General features: G+C 36.4%; 1 protein-coding gene across 1 annotated transcript in view; it reads left to right on the top strand.

Moving 5' to 3' along the window:
• Positions 1-18,225, top strand: part of pik3r3b (phosphoinositide-3-kinase, regulatory subunit 3b (gamma)) — a 202,177-nt gene that overhangs the window by 66,996 nt on the left and 116,956 nt on the right. The window contains exons 3-4 of the mRNA XM_048199967.1: positions 13,651-13,746; positions 14,235-14,312. Of these exons, the coding sequence (XP_048055924.1) occupies positions 13,651-13,746; positions 14,235-14,312 (174 nt within the window). The remainder of the gene's footprint in view (positions 1-13,650; positions 13,747-14,234; positions 14,313-18,225) is intronic.

The raw sequence follows: 18,225 nt of genomic DNA on the forward strand, positions 1-18,225 counted from the left end.
AGCGTAACTGACATCAAGTTTCTGTACATTGAATACAGAAGGCAGTCTGGTGGAAACTAGATATTTTACTTTATAATTTGTTAAATATGGATAATGGATGGATGCACTTTCTTGAACTTCATACTCGTTGGTCCCGTTCACTGCTATTTATAAAGCTGGGATGCGTCAGGAATCAGGATATTTATTAATATAATTTCAATTGTGTTCATCAGACAGAAGAAAGTCATATACACCTAGGATGGCCTGAGGATGAGTAAAGCTTGGGGTACTTTTCATTTTAATTTGAACTAATCCTTCAACTGTTTTATTGTGATTTGCTCTGCAATGCAAGTGCAATGTTGTATCAGGTGAGCTACTGAGCAAGTTTACTATTTCAGGAAAGCCACACATACACTATATTGCCAAAAGTATTGGGACACCCCTCCAAACAATTGAATTCAGGTTTTCCAATCACTTCCATGGCCACAGGTGTATAAAATCAAGCACCTAGGCATGCAGACTGCTTCTACAAACATTTGTGAAAGAATGGGTCGCTCTCAGGAGCTCAGTGAATTCAAGTGTGGTACCTTGATAGGTTGCCACCTGTGCAATAAGTCCATTCGTAAAATTTCCTCACTGCTAAATATTCCACGGTCAACTGTTAGTGGTATTATAACAAAGTGAAAGCAATTGGGAACAACAGCAACTCAGTCACGAAGTGGTCGGCCACGTAAAATCACATAGCGGTGTCAGCACATGCTGAGGCGCACAGTGCACAGAAGTCACCAACTTTCTGCAGAGTTAATAGCTACAGACCTCCAAACTTCATGTGGCCTTCAGATTAGCTCAAGAACAGTGCGTAGAGAGCTTCATGGAATGGGTTTCCATGGCCGAGCAGCTCCATCCAAGCCTTATATCACCAAGTGCAATGCAAAGCGTCGGATGCAGTGGTGTAAAGCACGCCACCACTGGACTCTAGAGCAGTGGAGATGTGTTCTCTGGAGTGACGAATCACCCTTCTCTGTCTGGCAATCCGATGGACAAGTCTGGGTATGGTGGTTGCCAGGAGAACAGTACTTGCCTGACTGCACTGTGCCAAGTGTATAGTTTGGTGGAGGGGGATTGTGGTGTGGGGTTGTTTTTCAGGGGTTGGGCTTAGCCCCTTAGTTACAGTGAAAGGAACTCTTCATGCTTCACAATACCAAGACATTTTGGACAATTTCATGCTCCCAACTTTGTGGGAACAGTTTGGGGATGGCCCCTTCCTGTTCCAACATGACTGTGCACCAGTGCAAAAAGCAAGGTCCATAAAGACATGGATGAGCAAGTTTGGTGTGGAGGAACTTGACTGGCCTGCACAGCGTCCTGAACTCAGCCCGATAGAACACCTTTGGGATGAATTAGAGTGGAAACTATGAGCCAGGCCTTCTCGTCCAACATCAGTGCCTGACCTCACAAATGCGCTTCTCGAAGAATGGTCAAAAATTCCCATAAACACACTCCTAAACCTTGTGGAAAGCCTTTCCAGAAGAGTTGAAGCTGTTATAGCTGCAAAGGGTGGGCCAACTCCATATTAAACCCTACGGATTGAGAATGGGATGTCATTAAAGTTCATGTGCACGTAATGGCAGGTGTCCCAAAACTTTTGGCAATATAGTGTAGTTGGTATTTTATTGCATCTAGAGTTCATTCCAGCTGGAAGCTTCAATGAATTGTATGTATAGGTATGTTTTTTTTGGAGTTTTGCAAAAATATAGATAAAGGCATGTTTTTCCAATAAGCCTAGATTGGTTGATGAAATACAGACATCAGTCCAGATAAGCACTATCACATTCAGTATGAGAATCTAACCCTTTTATCCCAGAGGGCTCTTCATGGTCTTTAAATTTACTGAAATGGTTCAAAATTTGATAGATTGACAGTCTCCCTCTTGGCATCACTTTCCCACACTTCATAATCATTTTAATCTCGGCCTGCATGAACCTGATAAAATTTGTGCGAACTATTGATTTGTGTAATGTATTTTCTTATCCCTTCAGGAATAGACAATGAGCACATAATCAATATTGAGGGAAGAGCTGGACGGTTCTTTCTATATGGACAACTGGTTTGGATTGTGCATCTAAATTCAATTATTTTCAATGACATATTTTGCTATTATCTTAAAAAAAGTGATTCCAAACACATTGTGTGTGTGTGAGTAAAATGCTATTTGTGAGGCAGTTTGGAAGCACGCTGTGGTAATATTTCCCATGTTGAAGGGGGTGGCACCCGCTATCACATGTGATTGATAAGGATGTGGATTGCAGGAATTAAAAAAAAACTGTGGGGTATGTGTGTGTGTCACCATACGGCGAAATATCAGAAAGCCACATTCTACTGCATTTGAATCAGAGTTCATACTTGTTCATGGGGTTATTTGTGAGCATATATACCTTTGTGTGTGAGCTGATCGGTCCACTTCTTTCATCACTCTAGCCGGTGGCAGGGTCAAAGGCTAAACAGCCCTTATTGACACAGTGGAGCAGAGCAGGTAAAGAAACAGAGGAGAGTTTCAATTTCACACTGTAATGGGGGAGATGGCTATAGCTGTGAGAGAGAGACCGAGAGAGGGAGAAAAGAGAAAGGAGTATAAATCCTTCAAAAACATTCTAAAGATTTACAGGAAGAGACTAATACCTTATCACTATGGCAAGACTTCGTAGCTGCAAGCCTTCATCTGTCTGACCGCTGCTCCTCCTCTCCATTCGAGAGCCATCAGCTCTCTTTGTCTGAATCTTATGCATTGTGCACCGGGTTTTATATACAAAGCTCGATTTACTGTGTGACATCACTTCATTGGAGATAAAGGGAGTGTTTTATGGATTGTATTGTGTGGAATGTGCACACAAATCCCATTTGATTTCAAAATTCAATCTGGCTGTCCCCTGTCATTCTGCAAGTGATGTAATCTCATCCATTTGTTCAGACAGTGTAGTCAATATCTGTTGCATCTACATTAGTTGCTATAGTGATGAATTAAGCGTGTCACGCTGTTTGCTATAGTATGTAAGTAAAGAAAGACAGCGAAAACGATTATATTTGCACATAGATCTTGACCAGAGGTTTTCATACTGGGGTCTTTGGACCCCCAGAGGGCAGCAAGAAAGTTGAGAGAATTTGAGAGAAGGTTTTTGAGAATTATGAAGTTTTAACATGTAAAATTACTATTGGAACAGTAGTTGCTTTTCATAATATTGCACTTTCCTCACAGAGTAAAATGGGTATTTATACATGAAAATGCAGAGCTTTCTTTAAATTTTAGGGGAAAGTGTTATTTTAGTATTATTTATATACTATTGAGGTATTTATTAATATTTTGAATTTGCTTTTATTTTTATATTTTTTTGCTTTAATTTGAATTTGTTTACATTTTTGTAGTTTTTTTTTTTTGTATTGTTGTTAGTTATTTATTTATTATTATTATTATTATTATTATTATTATTATTTAGATTTAATCGACAAACAAAACTTGAAATCTGATCTAACATTCAGAATGAGCCCCTGTCCGGTTTGTGTGTATTTGACTTTTTGCAGTATAAATATTTCCAGAATCTTATGTAATATCCCACTAGTGGACCAGTTGCACCATTCTTTTGTCCTTTCGCAGCATACAATTCTGTCCCACACACTTCTGCTGCACACAAAGGCTCATATATCTGGATTACTGAGACACTGTGGCTAGTGTGGCACCCCCTAGTGGTCACTGCAATATATTGCTCTGTGTGAGGTGAACAATTCTGCATGCAGATCCTGATTTCACCAAGTATGACATGTTCCTGGATCAACAACTTTGTTGATCCTTGAACAACATTCCAATTAACAAATCAGATTTGAGGGGCGAGTTTATAGTTTATGTCAAGTTTAGGCTTACAATCAGGGTTTGGTGCTTCTATACAGTGTTATTCACCTCTCATTTCCCTTTGATTTTAAGGATAACTTATGGTAGGGTTAGGTTTAGGGGTAGGGACTAAATTTTCAGATAAGTATTTTGTTCCTGGATCAACAAAATACTTTGTGCACATCTAACTTAGCAAAATCAGGATATGCCGACAAGATAATGAAAGAGCAGGCTGCTGTAACACACATTCAAAGGGAATGTGCTGCTAATAAAGGACAATTGTTGTATCATGTGAGAAATATGAGTAAATAAGGTCCTGAGTATGCTTTGGCAAATCAGAAAATGAATAGGTAGACTTAATTTATGGGAAACTAGGCATGAGAGAATATTTTTGTTCTCATGTTTGTGAATAGGGACGTACATGTTGTGTTTTCCACATTTTCAGCTGACTGACCCCCGACTTTGGACACTTAATGGCTTTGTGCAGAAGTGCTGATCCATTCAGTAATTCCCTGTCATCCTGACCACAGCTCGTTAAAACACACACGCGCACACACGCACATAGGGCAATGAAAACCCTAGAAATTGCTTTCTGTCCTCTTAATAGAAAACGGATAAGATCTGATAGGCTTGTGTGTTCTCACAGAGCAGCTGGGATGGGGACACACAAGCTTTGTACGGTGACAGCGACACCCCCACAGTTTAACATAGTCTCGTACTTTACACTCATAAATGCCTCTAATGGTAGATATTAAGTGGTGATGTATTTCCCCTAGAGGTCTTTTACCAACAGGGACATGTTTTGTTTGCTTTGTCCTTCGTTTTTGCAGTTTTTGTAGATTGTCTAAAGCTACCTGCAAGCTAATTAGCATGTGTTTGAACTGCAAAGCACTTGGAAAAATGCTTGCAAACATGAAACAGCAGGCGCTATGTGACATGCCTCCAGTGACAAACAGGTTGATTGTCTGCTTTGAATGTGAATCTGCTGCATAACATGACAAACACAGCCAATCAGAAGATATTTGATGTTTCATTTACTGTGTGTATGTCGGTACATCCATGTGTATTGATGATTATTTTCATGTTATTGCTATATATTGAAAATGTTTGTCTAAATAATTGAAAAATAAATCTTTAAAAACTAAATCAAGCATTTTAAAATGGAAGATGATATATTTTAATAAGATGCTATATAATATATATGTATGTATATACAGTGGGTATGGAAAGTATTCAGACCCCCTTAAAGGGCACCTATTATGCCCCTTTTTACAAGATGTAATATTGGTCTTGGGTGTCCCCAGAATGTATTTGTGAAGTTTCAGCACAAAATACCCCACAGTTAATTTATTATAACCATTTGAAAATGTAATTTTTGGGGCCTGTTTTAAAAAGAGCTGTTTTGGTGTGTACCACCTTAAATATAAATGAGCTGCATATCCCCGCCCTGCCTTTGGATGAGGGCGTAACTTGCATACCTATGGCAATAAACAGTCGGTAGAAGCAGAATGGCTGAGAGTGAGAGACCCGCTGTTTTGTATGGCATTCAGCCGTACATGTTTGAACCGGAATCAGACCCAGATGATGAAGAGACTCCGGCAGAAGAAACACAATTGAGAATGGAGCAGGACGTCTCTGAATGGTTATTTGATACATTTATGTACTTATAGAGTTTTAATCGCGTCCCCTTTGCAATTATGGATGTGCAACACACACACACACACTGTGATAACGTTCGTGCAATTTTTTGAAACTACAAACACAAATACTGTGATAACGTTTGCTAAGTACAAACGAAATTATATTTATGCGAGGGAACGGTTGCGTCATGTTGACATTACTTGTCGTACAGGTGCTTATGTGGCAAATGTGAGAAGATGGCTACAGAACCAGAAAATATATGCTGCAGGGAGATAGAACAGGTATTAATTTATTTACATTTGTAATTGTTGCAAAAAATAATCACGAACAGTAGGCAACGATCCACACTTGAGGATTAACTTTGAAGCAAGACCTGCTTTGAATAGACCCTCGTTCTCAAAACAGTCAGTCAAAAAATGATTCGCGCAAACATAAACGTATTTTGGAATTTTGAGTGGCACCTTTCCTTCGTAAATAAAATCCATCCACTGCGTTTTCAGTGGCTCTGATGTCGGAAGTAAGTGAAAACTACTATGTTCATTATTACATCCCACAATAGAACACTTATGTTTCTTAGGAGACATTACCGGCTGTCGTTGAAACAATGGAGGATGGTTGACAGATCACCGAGGGCGGGGTCTATGCCAAAACCAGATTGTCAATCAAACCACGTGGGTGGGGCTTAGCGCAATTCTACGTCACAGTGAGAGCAATCTTAGAACAGGGCGTTCTGAGACAGTGCTTATGAATTATTGAGATTGTAAAAAAACCACTGGGTGGATTTTTCTCATTCTAGGGTGGTTTTGCTCACACAGTGCCAACACACATTTATGGTCAAACGCCATGTAAAAGTGAATTTTGGATAATAGGTGCCCTTTAAATTTTTCACTCTTTGTTATATTGCAGCCATTTGCTAAAATCATTTAAGTTCATTTTTGTTAATTAATGTACACACAGCACCCCATATTGACAGAAAAACACAGAATTGTTGACATTTTTGCAGATTTATTAAAAAAGAAAAACTGAAATATCACGTGGTCCTAAGTATTCAGACCCTTTGCTCAGTATTTAGTAGAAGCACCCTTTTGATCTAATACAGCCATGAGTCTTTTTGGGAAAGATGCAACAAGTTTTTCACACCTGGATTTGGGGATCCTCTTCCATTCCTCCTTGCAGATCCTCTCCAGTTCTGTCAGGTTGGATGGTAAACGTTGATGGACAGCCATTTTTAGGTCTCTCCAGAGATGCTCAATTGGGTTTAAGTCAGGGCTCTGGCTGGGCCATTCAACAGTCACAGAGTTGTTGTGAAGCCACTCCTTCGTTATTTTAGCTGTGTGCTTAGGGTCATTGTCTTGTTGGAAGGTAAACCTTCGGCGCAGTCTGAGGTCCTGAGCACTCTGGAGAAGGTTTTCGTCCAGGATATCCCTGTACTTGGCCGCATTCATCTTTCCCTCGATTGCAACAAGTCGTCCTGTCCCTGCAGCTGAAAAACACCCACACAGCACCCAACACTGTTGGGACTGTATTTGACAGGTGATGAGCAGTGCCTGGTTTTCTCCACACATACCGCTTAGAATTAAGGCCAAAAAGTTCTATCTTGGTCTCATCAGACCAGAGAATCTTATTTCTCACCATCTTAGCAAACTCCATGCAGGCTTTCATGTGTCTTGCACTGAGGAGAGGCTTCCGTCGGGCCACTCTGCCATAAAGACCCGACTGGTGCAGGGCTGCAGTGATGGTTGACTTTCTCCCATCTCCCATCTGCATCTCTGGAGCTCAGCCACAGTGATCTTTGAGTTCTTCTTTACCTCTCTCACCAAGGCTCTTCTCCCCCGATAGCTCAGTTTGGCCGGACGGCCAGCTCTAGGAAGGGTTCTGGTCGTCCCAAACGTCTTCCATTTAAGGATTATGGAGGCCACTGTGGTCTTAGGAACCTTAAGTGCAGCAGAAATTTTTTTGTAACCTTGGCCAGATCTGTGCCTTGCCACAATTCTGTCTCTGAGCTCTTCAGGCAGTTCCTTTGACCTCATGTTTCTCATTTGCTCTGACATGCACTGTGAGCTGTAAGGTCTTATATAGACAGGTGTGTGGCTTTCCTAATCAAGTCCAATCAGTATAATCAAACACAGCTGGACTCAAATGAAGGTGTAGAACCATCTCAAGGATGATCAGAAGAAATGGACAGCACCTGAGTTAAATATATGAGTGTCACAGCAAAGGGTCTGAATACTTAGGACCATGTGATATTTCAGTTTTTCTTTTTTAATAAATCTGCAAAAATGTCAACAATTCTGTATTTTTCTGTCAATATGGGGTGCTGTGTGTACATTAATGAGGAAATAAAATGAACTTAAATGATTTTAGCAAATGGCTGCAATATAACAAAGAGTTATAAATGTCTTTACTGTTGCTTTTGATTAAATTAATGTGTCCTTGATAAATAAAAGTATTAATTTCTTTCAAAATAAAAAATGAAACTTTTGAACATGGCAGTGTATAATTACTAAAAATTACATTTAACAGTTAACATTTATTTTACTTTTTAAAATTAATTTTAAATGAGTACTAGATGACAGCAAATGTAATAAAATTGAAAAATATTAAGTAAATGAGCACAAACAATAAGCATTCAGTATAGACCAATTTATATCCAATATCGATGATAATACTAAATCTATAAATCTACAATTGTGGCCAATAACCGATTAGGTACTGATATATTTTGCATTCTACTTATGTGGGCCAATGAGATTTAACGGTTGGAGGGGCCACCCAGCATGACTCACGAAAAAATCAACTGATCCACAAAATGTTGCTTGTCACATTTGTGGTACCTTTTCACTTACCGCTTTATTGTGTTGCCTGGTTAAGACACGGTTTCATTTTTATGTCTTTGTAGCTTAACTTATACTTTTTCATAGCAGTACGTGGATTGCATATATAATAACAATTTCTCAAATGTAACATTTGTATTGAAACAACAGCATCATTTTATTAGATTGCTATCCCCATGCTCTGTCCTTTCTCTCTTGTTCCTCTGTTCTTTGCTGTCCCTAACCCATCAGCTTGTGCCTCACGTTTTGAGAAATTGCCTCAGTGATGTTTTCTGACAGTGACGTTAATCGAAGTACCAAACTCATAGTACCACTCCAATTGAAAGGAAATTTGCCCACTGCTTTCTACACAAGCCAAACAACCTGTGACCACTTAAACACACATATATACGTGAAGGTCTTTGCGCACACATGCAGTGCCATAAATGTAAACATACTGTAGGTTCACTCTGGCACAGATCGAAGGGCAACGTTATGATATTTGAAACGCATGGGGAAAAAAATATTGGAAAACACCAAGTCAGATGTCTGAAATGATTTCCTGATGCCTCAAACAGTTGTTTTCCACAGTGATTTAGAGTGTGCTCCGGCAATCATTTCTATAATACAGTTACATGCATTTCTGCAGGATTTGGTCATAAAATTTGATCTTACTTGCATCAATAGATAAATGCTTAAATCAAAACAAATATAAATTGGTCATTGACGAATAAGGTTTTTGAAAGGTTAAAAAACCCCATAATGGTGATGTAATTAATTTTAAAGATTTATTAACTGTTAACTATGAGATTATGTGGTTTTTATAATCAATTAACACTGATTTTGTCTTTTTTTTTTTTTTACAATATGGACAAAATTTGTCACCAAAAAAGTCATTCTGTTGAACCAAAATTTCGTTTTTACCGAATGACACTTTTGGTTATACCAAATGACGATTTTTCAAACGATGCTAATAGGCTTATATTTAGCTAGCTAGCAAAAGGACAATCAAACATTTTATATTTAGCACAAGTTTTTAAAATATTACAACATTTTCCATGTTTTACAGCGGTTGTACCGAATGACCTGATGTTTCAGGACATGCATATGAGCAAGTGAAAACATGAATTTTTCAAATAGTTAAGAAAGAGTTAGTTACTTTGCTTCACGACCATGTGGTCCTTTGCAGGTGTCTGAATGATGTCACATCCTGTAACGTGATATTGACCGCATGATTTGATCCAAATTGGTCCCTTAATATTGGTTACTCCGAATGACATCAATGAAATTAATTTTTCCGGACATTCTTTCTCATAACAAAGCAACGATTTCTAAAAATAATTTTTTACCATTTTGCACTATGTCGATATATGATGTTATAAAGTCATACCAGAATAAAAAATATATACATTTATTACATTTTAAGATATTTTAATCACAAATGAAATGACTGTATTGACTTTTGGACGGTTAAACCGAATTACCTTTTGACAAAATCTTTAAAATACCTTTATATGTAGCAAAATATAATTAAAAACCTTTTGGATTTAATAAAAGAGATCTAGTTGTACTACCTTACATACTTTGGATGTCATATCTTTGTTTGTTTTTTTATTAAGAAAAAAAATGACCTGTCACGTCATTGACCCCAAATTTTGTATTGTATTCACATACTTTTTCCACCCTCCACTGTCAATGTTTGCACATTGTCTTCAATGAAGACACAAAAATGTATCATTTTTTTGGTCTTATTAAAGCAGATAGTTGAAGACCATAATCCATGGTAAAGGGTTCACATAATTTTTCCTGCAAATATAATTCATTAGCAAGCCATCTAACTTAAAATATCACTCCTACTTTTTCCATCTACGCTGTATTAAACTATATACTGTAGTTTACCCACAGCTCCACAATTAATCTCCTTTCTCATAAATCTTAGTTCAACAACAATTAAGGAATGTGAGGCTTCTAAAACAAAGGGAACAAGGGAGAGAAAGAGGCAGTCAGAGAGAGCATGAGAGAGAATTATGATTCCACCCATCGCGCTGTGACCTGTTTGCTCATTCATAAGGCGTCACTTGTCGAGGTCCATAGAGAAACCAGCAGGATGTGGAGCAATTAAATGTACCGTGTGTTGTTGGAATACCAATGCGCTCCTCCGTTAACGTGTGTAATCTCAAGCCTCCAACGTCTTTGTGCCACCTGCATCAAAACCTCAGAGGAACTTTTCATTTATCTTTCTGTTTTTTTTTTTTTTATTATTTTTAATCACTGTCATCTCCCCCTTTCCTGTTCCTGTAGCTTCAGCTATATTATTACTAAAGGATTACAGCAACTTACATACATTTGCATATGGTAAGTGAAGAGTAAATGTTGAGTCTAATCAATTCCTTTACTGCAGATGCTTGATAATTCTGGTTCGATTTAAACTGTCAGATTCTGATTGAAACTTAAGCTAAAACATGGAAGCAAACCTAAATCAGTGCACCACAGAAACATATTGCCACCTCGTAGCGTGATTCTCCTGTGCGAAAATTGCAGGAAGGTGCAACAGGGGCCACTGCTGTGCAGATTAGCACACCAATTACACTCATGCATGGGAACGCAAACTTTTCCTGCTGTCAACAGATGCTTGTGTTTGAGATTCTGTTAAATAAACAGCCATTTCCTAATTACAGAAAGCAAAACCGAGAGATAGTACCGGTATCTGTGTAGACATTAGCAGGTGGTACATCAGTGCTAATTAGTGTTGTCACTGACGATAATTCACAAGAGTCCAAAAACGGCACTACAAGAGCACAGTTTCATGGACCTCATCATTCACATAATGGAAGAAAAACATTTTCCGTCAGAATTCCTCATCAGAGCGCTCGTTGTTTAAATGGAAATTCGATGTAAATGGATGGATTATCTGTCCAGTTGTCACTCAATGGCTTTATAAAACGCACACTGATGTAAAAGAGTTTAACTATGTTGGTATATATCAGTTCAGTGTCCTGCTCTGAGTTCTCTGTGTACTGTAGCTGTAACATTCAGGATGAGGAAGAAGACAAGGTGAAGCGGAGTAGATCTAATTTGCAGCCTAACTATATTTTACAAAACCAAAAGAAAATAATCTAACAGTAGAAACAATGCAACAGAGTGCTAGAGCACAGTCAACACCAGACAATGAGCTGAACAAACTAAGGGGCTGTTTAAATGACACCATTTTCAACAACAACAACAAAAAACGCAAAACGTTTTATGCTTTTTAGCCTTTGATTTACATTACAACGTCAATTTGGGGCCTGAAAACAGGTTTCAAAGTGCACATTTTTGAAAACAATACCGTTATCGTCTGAGTCTGTGTGAATGGGGATCGTTTTGATAATGTTGTCATCCGTACATTTCCGTTTTTAATAGTACTTCATTGTTGTAGAAACATACCCTAAGAATACAGTAAACTAATGAGCTAAACAAGGAACAGGTGTCAAATCTATCAAACAATGAAAAACCAAGACAACTGAAAACATGCTATATCAGAAGGAAACTGTAATAATAATGCAATACAAACAAAAATTCCATCAAAATAAAAAGTGACAATAGAATTTTTGTTTGTTTGTTTGTTAGCATGAATGTCTGGGCACAAGATAAATTCATGTTTATATAATTTCCATATAGTTATGAAGGTGATGCATTACTATGATATGACCTTTTAGAGTTTTTTGCATATGTGAATGGAACACTGCATAATTTTATTTTTCTGTTAGCATTTTTTAAGTTTTTGTTTTGTTTTGTTTTTTTGTCATCCTCACCTTAAACTTTTTTGAATAAGTAACACTTCACAGTAAGGTTCATTTAGTTAATGCAGTGACTAACAACAAACAATAATTTCACTGCATTTATTAATCTTGGTTAAATCTATATATAATAATACTTTTTTAACATTTCAGATTGCATAAATGAATATTAATGTATTATGAACAAACATGATTAATCATGAACAACAGTGTATCTATAAATTAGCATTAACCTAAATTAATAAATGATGTTTAAAAAAAAAAGTCCATTGTTAATGGTACATAAACAGTTGAACATTATTGTAAAGTGTTACCTTTGAATATCAGTTTTTCATTAACATTTCTAAAAAAATCCATATTTAATTTATTCAAATGGCTAATGGTCTTTTAATGACTAGTCTTCATGCTCCGCTTCCACTCCGCACCATTCTCATACTTTGGTGTGCGGTAGGTTTAGTGGACAACATAGACGGGCTGTCATGTAAACACATGAGCAGTGTCGTTTAAACCAGTGCTTCACAAACCTGTCCTGGGGACACCCCACCATTGCACATTTTCTATAGTCTCCCTCATCAAGCACTCCCAATTCCAGTCTTCCAGTCTGTACTATTGAGCTGATGAGTTGAATCAGGTGTGTTAGTTGAGGGAGACATACAGTACAAAATGTGCAGTGATGTGGGGTTCCAGGACAGGTTTGAGAAGCACTGATTTACACTGTGCTCTGCAAGTGGGAAGCAAAATTTAAAATCTGACCCCATCAAGGATTTTATCTGTGGTTGTCTGAACGCATATAAGTGGCCAGATATATGGGCACACTTCCCAACTGTAACCTCAGCAGAAGGTCACTGCTCAGTGGAAGGACAGAGGAGACAGGAAGAGACAATAGTGCTTATGATACATTATGCACTATATTTTATTCAGCTGGAGGACATGTCATATACTGAATTTTAAAAATTCATTGGTACAAAATGTTTATATTTTACTGCATTTAAAGGGATAGTCCACCCAAAAATGAAAATTCTATGATCATTTACTCACCTTCATGCCATGCCTTTCTTCTGTAGGAGACGAGAGGAAATTTCATTTTCAATTCCCATTGACTTCCATTGTATGGACAAAATACAATGGACGTCTGTGGGAACCATAAATGTTTGGTTATCATTATTCTTCAAAATATCTTCTTTTGTGTTTAGCAGAAGAAACCATTGCATACAAGTTTGGAATGACATGAAGTTGAGTAAATGATGACCATTTTCATTTTGGGGTGAACTATCCCTTTAATGTTCATTTTTAAATATTTTACTTTTAATTTTTAGTTAATTTTAGCTCATAATGCATAATGTATACATTAAAGTAACTTTTAAATCGTAAAAGATAAAAAGTTGAGGCTTGAGTGTTATGTTGCATATCTACCATGCTTGTGAGAATATGACAACCTGACAGTTCCCTAAAGAGAGATGAGATGTGGGTTTATAAGCAGCCACCTAATCAGGGAATTTGGTCTCACCACTGGGATTTCTCATCATCATCTCTCTCCCTCTCCCCCCTTCTCTGACAGGCCCCTGTGGAAAGGGAGATGTTGTAGAGCAGTGCGCTCTGCCTGACCAGACCCCAGCTGTGGTGCTCAGGCTGACGGAGGCTCTAGAGAGACTGGGTGAGTTTGCTCCTCTGCCTCATCTTATCTAATTTAACTATTCAAAGAGAGTCAAACACTAGTCTAGCACTAGTCTAGGGGGTTGAGTGAGTAATTATATATTTCCTTCTTCATAAATGAACTATTATTTTGCATAAAAATCACACCTTTTGAATTAATTACATACAAAAGATGATATGGTAATATGGTACCATGATAATACCATGTTGTTTTGGGCATATACAAATGGTAATATCATGGTATTCTTATATACCACAAGAAAGGAGTCTATTGTGCTCACCAAGGCTGCATTTATTTGCTAAGCCTGTATTGTGAAATATTATTACAATTTAAATAACTGGGGTTTTTTTATTGTTTTTTTTTTTTTTTTAACCATTATACCATTACTTTACCATGATAGCTAATTCTGTTCAATTTACTGTAAAGTTTTGGTTAACATAACTCATGAGATTATACGCCTGACCTTTGACCTCTGTCCTGTTCTCAAGACTGGGAGAATGAGCCACTGTACCGGTCTGGCCAGACCTCCATTGGACCACCAGAATTACTTCAGGCTTTGGAAACAGGTCAGGTTCATAAGTGTTTTTTTTGTTAGTTTTTTTTCTGTACATGTTAATTTCAGATTATCTATAAAAATGTATGTTCAGCCCCATTTGGTCTAATATGCATCTAGTTATTAAACAAACATTAAGGTTTGCAATTGGACACTTTATCTGAATTGATTATTTGGCAAATTAAAGGCACAATATGTAAGATTTTTGGATTAAAATATCCAAAAACCACTAGAACAATGTTATATATTTTGTATTTAGTTGACTTGTGTACTTAAATTATCCCAAATGTTTCCAAGAATATTTAAATCCAGAGAAATAAGCAATTTAACCAGGACACGGACCGTGTCCGTGCGTCGCCTATCAATGACATCATACCCGCACTACCCTCGGTTTCCGGTTTTATTTTGTAGATACCATGGAAACACCAAAGATGCTTTAATATATTAAATGTTTTATTAGACAGGTGAGCAACTGTTTGGATGGATACATTCATCGACAGAAAACAAATCATGTTATATAGCTCAACACAGCAAAACTTATTGTTTAAATCTCGTTTTCTTGATTTACAGCAAGTACCATGTTTTACCATGCCTAATATCAATCTAGTTTACTGCAGTGTGCAACAAGTGTCTCATAGTAGCTTCTGAGCGAATGCAGAGTAGCACTATAGCAACTTTCAACACACAAACACAATAAAACAGCGCTGCTTTGCCCCACATACGCTTGCCCGAAGCAGCGACTGTGGCATAATAAAAGTTCCGCTGCTCTCGTGACATGTGTCGCGCTCGTCTCTCATTAGCAATCACTCCAGCGGCCTCGTTTCTGCTCACTCGGTCCTGCTCTACTTCATACTACAGTAACATTAATAATTTCATCAAAGATCATGATTTCTGCCAGAGTTCCATCCCGATTATTTTCCACCGGCTGTAGACGTGAAGACAACACATCCCATGATTCCGTGAAATCAAGGCTTATCAAGCTACGCCTTTGTTTTGAATAAGCGACCTCTAGCGGCGGAAATTTACATATTGTGCCTTTAATTAAAATGAAGTGATACAGTAATCAAGAATGGTATATAATTTATTCACAGACATGAGATCTAAATTTGCTATCTTGTGTGTGTGTGTTAAAAAAAAAAGTTAATTGAAGAAACACATTCTTAAGTGTAAGATACATGAAAACATGAAAAGAAAACAGCAATGTAAAGGTTTTTGGTTTTGTTTTGTCTTCCTATCTTCAGCAGTGTAGATCCAGGCCACTATTTTTAAAGTTTCAAAAGTTTAGCTGAAGTTCTTATTTAGCACCACAAGGGAGTGCTCTGGCTCCGTACTTTTTTTGGGAGATGCTGCTTCCAAAAAACCTCAGCACTACTATTGGATTAGATTAAACAAATTCATGCATATTCACTCACACACACACACACACACACACACACCTCATCCTCGTCCTCTCTACTAAAATGATTAGGCAGAGCATGGATTTCCCATAGGAGAAAACTCCTTTTATCACATACTATTGTTGTTTCAGACTGAGACTTTTATTAAGTTTTAAGGGGAGACTTTGTTAGAGATTGTGCTTGCAGCATAATCTGTTATGCCACTGAAGTGCAGATACACGTGGTCTAGCAAAACCTCACATCCTGACTCCATATATAGCACATGTGTGCACAGGTAAAGCCTTAGTTGTCACAACTTAAACATCACAACCTTTTAAATAATTTCCAGTTTGAAAATGTCACATGTGCACTAACACAACCAGTGTATGTTCATGTCAGTTTCTTTGAAGTACATCTGCACACTTAAACAAATCCATAAAGGGGCAAAGTGTCTTTCACAAGTTGCTGCACAGATTCTGAATTATGTCTTCTGACACATAAGCACTTTCATGAACTGAGGAACTATATGTATAGGGAGGCTAGGGTGGATGTTGTCAGGTAGTAACTGGTTGACATGAATGTGCTCTGACAATGTGGTAAGGCCAGTTTGCAGTGGTGTAGGAAGGGTTAGCCTTTTTGACCTTCAGCGTTTGAGTTTTTGCATTTTAAGATTCCTTTAGTATATTTGGGAATGTTCTTGTGTGTACTTCAAGTACAGTCGCTTATCAACATACAGGCTTAGATTGGATAGCTCTCAATTTCCTCTTCAGAGCTATATCATTTGCATGCATTTTGGGTCATTGTCATATTACATGGCCCACTTACATCCCTCAGTTAATTAAACTTTTGCAAAACACTCATTCATTAAGTTCTTTACAGTGGGGTTTGAAAGTCTGTGACCACATTGAAAATCTGAGATTTTAAACACAAAATTTATTAAAACTGTTATTTGAATACTAAAATTAGAGGAAATAAAAGTTTATATAAACATTTAAAGATATATTATACAATTGTAAAAAATATATAAATGGGTTATTAACAAATAAGGTTTTTAAAAGTGTAAAAAAAAAAAAAAAAACATAATGGAGATATAATTAATTTTAGAAGTTTTATTCAGTGTTAACAATGAGATTGTGGTTTTTATAATCAATTAACACTGCTTTTGTAATTTTTTTACAAGATGGACAAAATTTGTCACCAAAAAAGTCATTCGGTTTAACCAAAATTTGGGTTTTACCGAATGACACTTTTGGTGATACCGAATGACGATATTTTCAAACAATGCTAACATGCTGATATTTAGCTAGCTAACAACAAGACAGTCAAACCTTTTATATTTAGAACAAGTTTTTAAAATATTACAACATTTTCAATTGTTTTATAGCGGTTGTACTGAATGACCTGATGTTTCGGGACATGCGTATGAACAACTGAGAATTTTTTTTTTTTTTTTTTTTTTTTTTTTTTAAATAGTTAAGAAAGAGTTAGTTACTTAGCTTCATGATCATGTGGTCCTTTGCAGGTGTCACATGTGAATGAGGTCACATGACTTGATCCAAAATGGTCCCTTTACATTGATTACTCCATATGACATCAGTGAAATTCATTTTTCTGGACATTCTTTCTAATAACAAAGGCAACAACTTCTACACGTAATTTTAATACTATTTTTCACTATGTTGATATATGATGTTATAAAATCATGCCAGAATAAAAAATATATACATTTATTACATTTTAAAATATTTTAATCACAAATTAAATGGATGTATTGGCCTTTGGACGGTTAAACAGAATGACCTTTTGACATTTCAAAATCTTTAAAATACCTTTAAAATAACTTTTATATATTAAAATATAATTAAAACCTTTTGGATTCAATAAAAGAGATCTAGTTGTACTATGTTGCATACTATGTTTTTTATCATTATTAAGGCCTTTGGATAAAAAAAAAAAAAAATGACCTGTCATGTCATTGACCCAAATATAAAAATAAAAGATGATATTTTTAAAGTTATTAATGTATTTATTTATATATTTCTCTTTTTTTTTTTATATATATATAATATTTCAAGTTAAATGATAAAAAAAATGTATTAATAATATAAATATATTTGTATATATTTTTTTATAAATTTAAACAAATATTTAAAGTTAATTTTTAAATTAGAAAAAAAAAAATATTTCAAACAACTTGACCTCAGGAGTACATAATAAATACTTAGAAATTATTAGAAACTAGTTGTGTTGCTGATAGTGTAATCCAAATTTAAAAAAAATAAATAATAATTGTATATAAGCAGTATATGTTTGATATATTTGATGGCGGTGTATGCAATCTGTTTATTATATGCACCTTTTTTACATAACCTTTGTTTTGTAAAAAGTTCCATTCACATCTAACCATAAGTTTAACCTTTGACTGGAACGAACACCCTTAAGCCAACCATGAAATGTTACAAAATGTATCCATCACCCATTTCCTGTCATTATATAACGGGATAGTTACTCAGTGTGGAAATACTCACACCATTGCATACACTCTCATAA

The sequence above is a fragment of the Megalobrama amblycephala genome, linkage group LG8, assembly GCF_018812025.1.
Source record: "Megalobrama amblycephala isolate DHTTF-2021 linkage group LG8, ASM1881202v1, whole genome shotgun sequence".
Lineage (NCBI taxonomy): Eukaryota > Metazoa > Chordata > Actinopteri > Cypriniformes > Xenocyprididae > Megalobrama > Megalobrama amblycephala.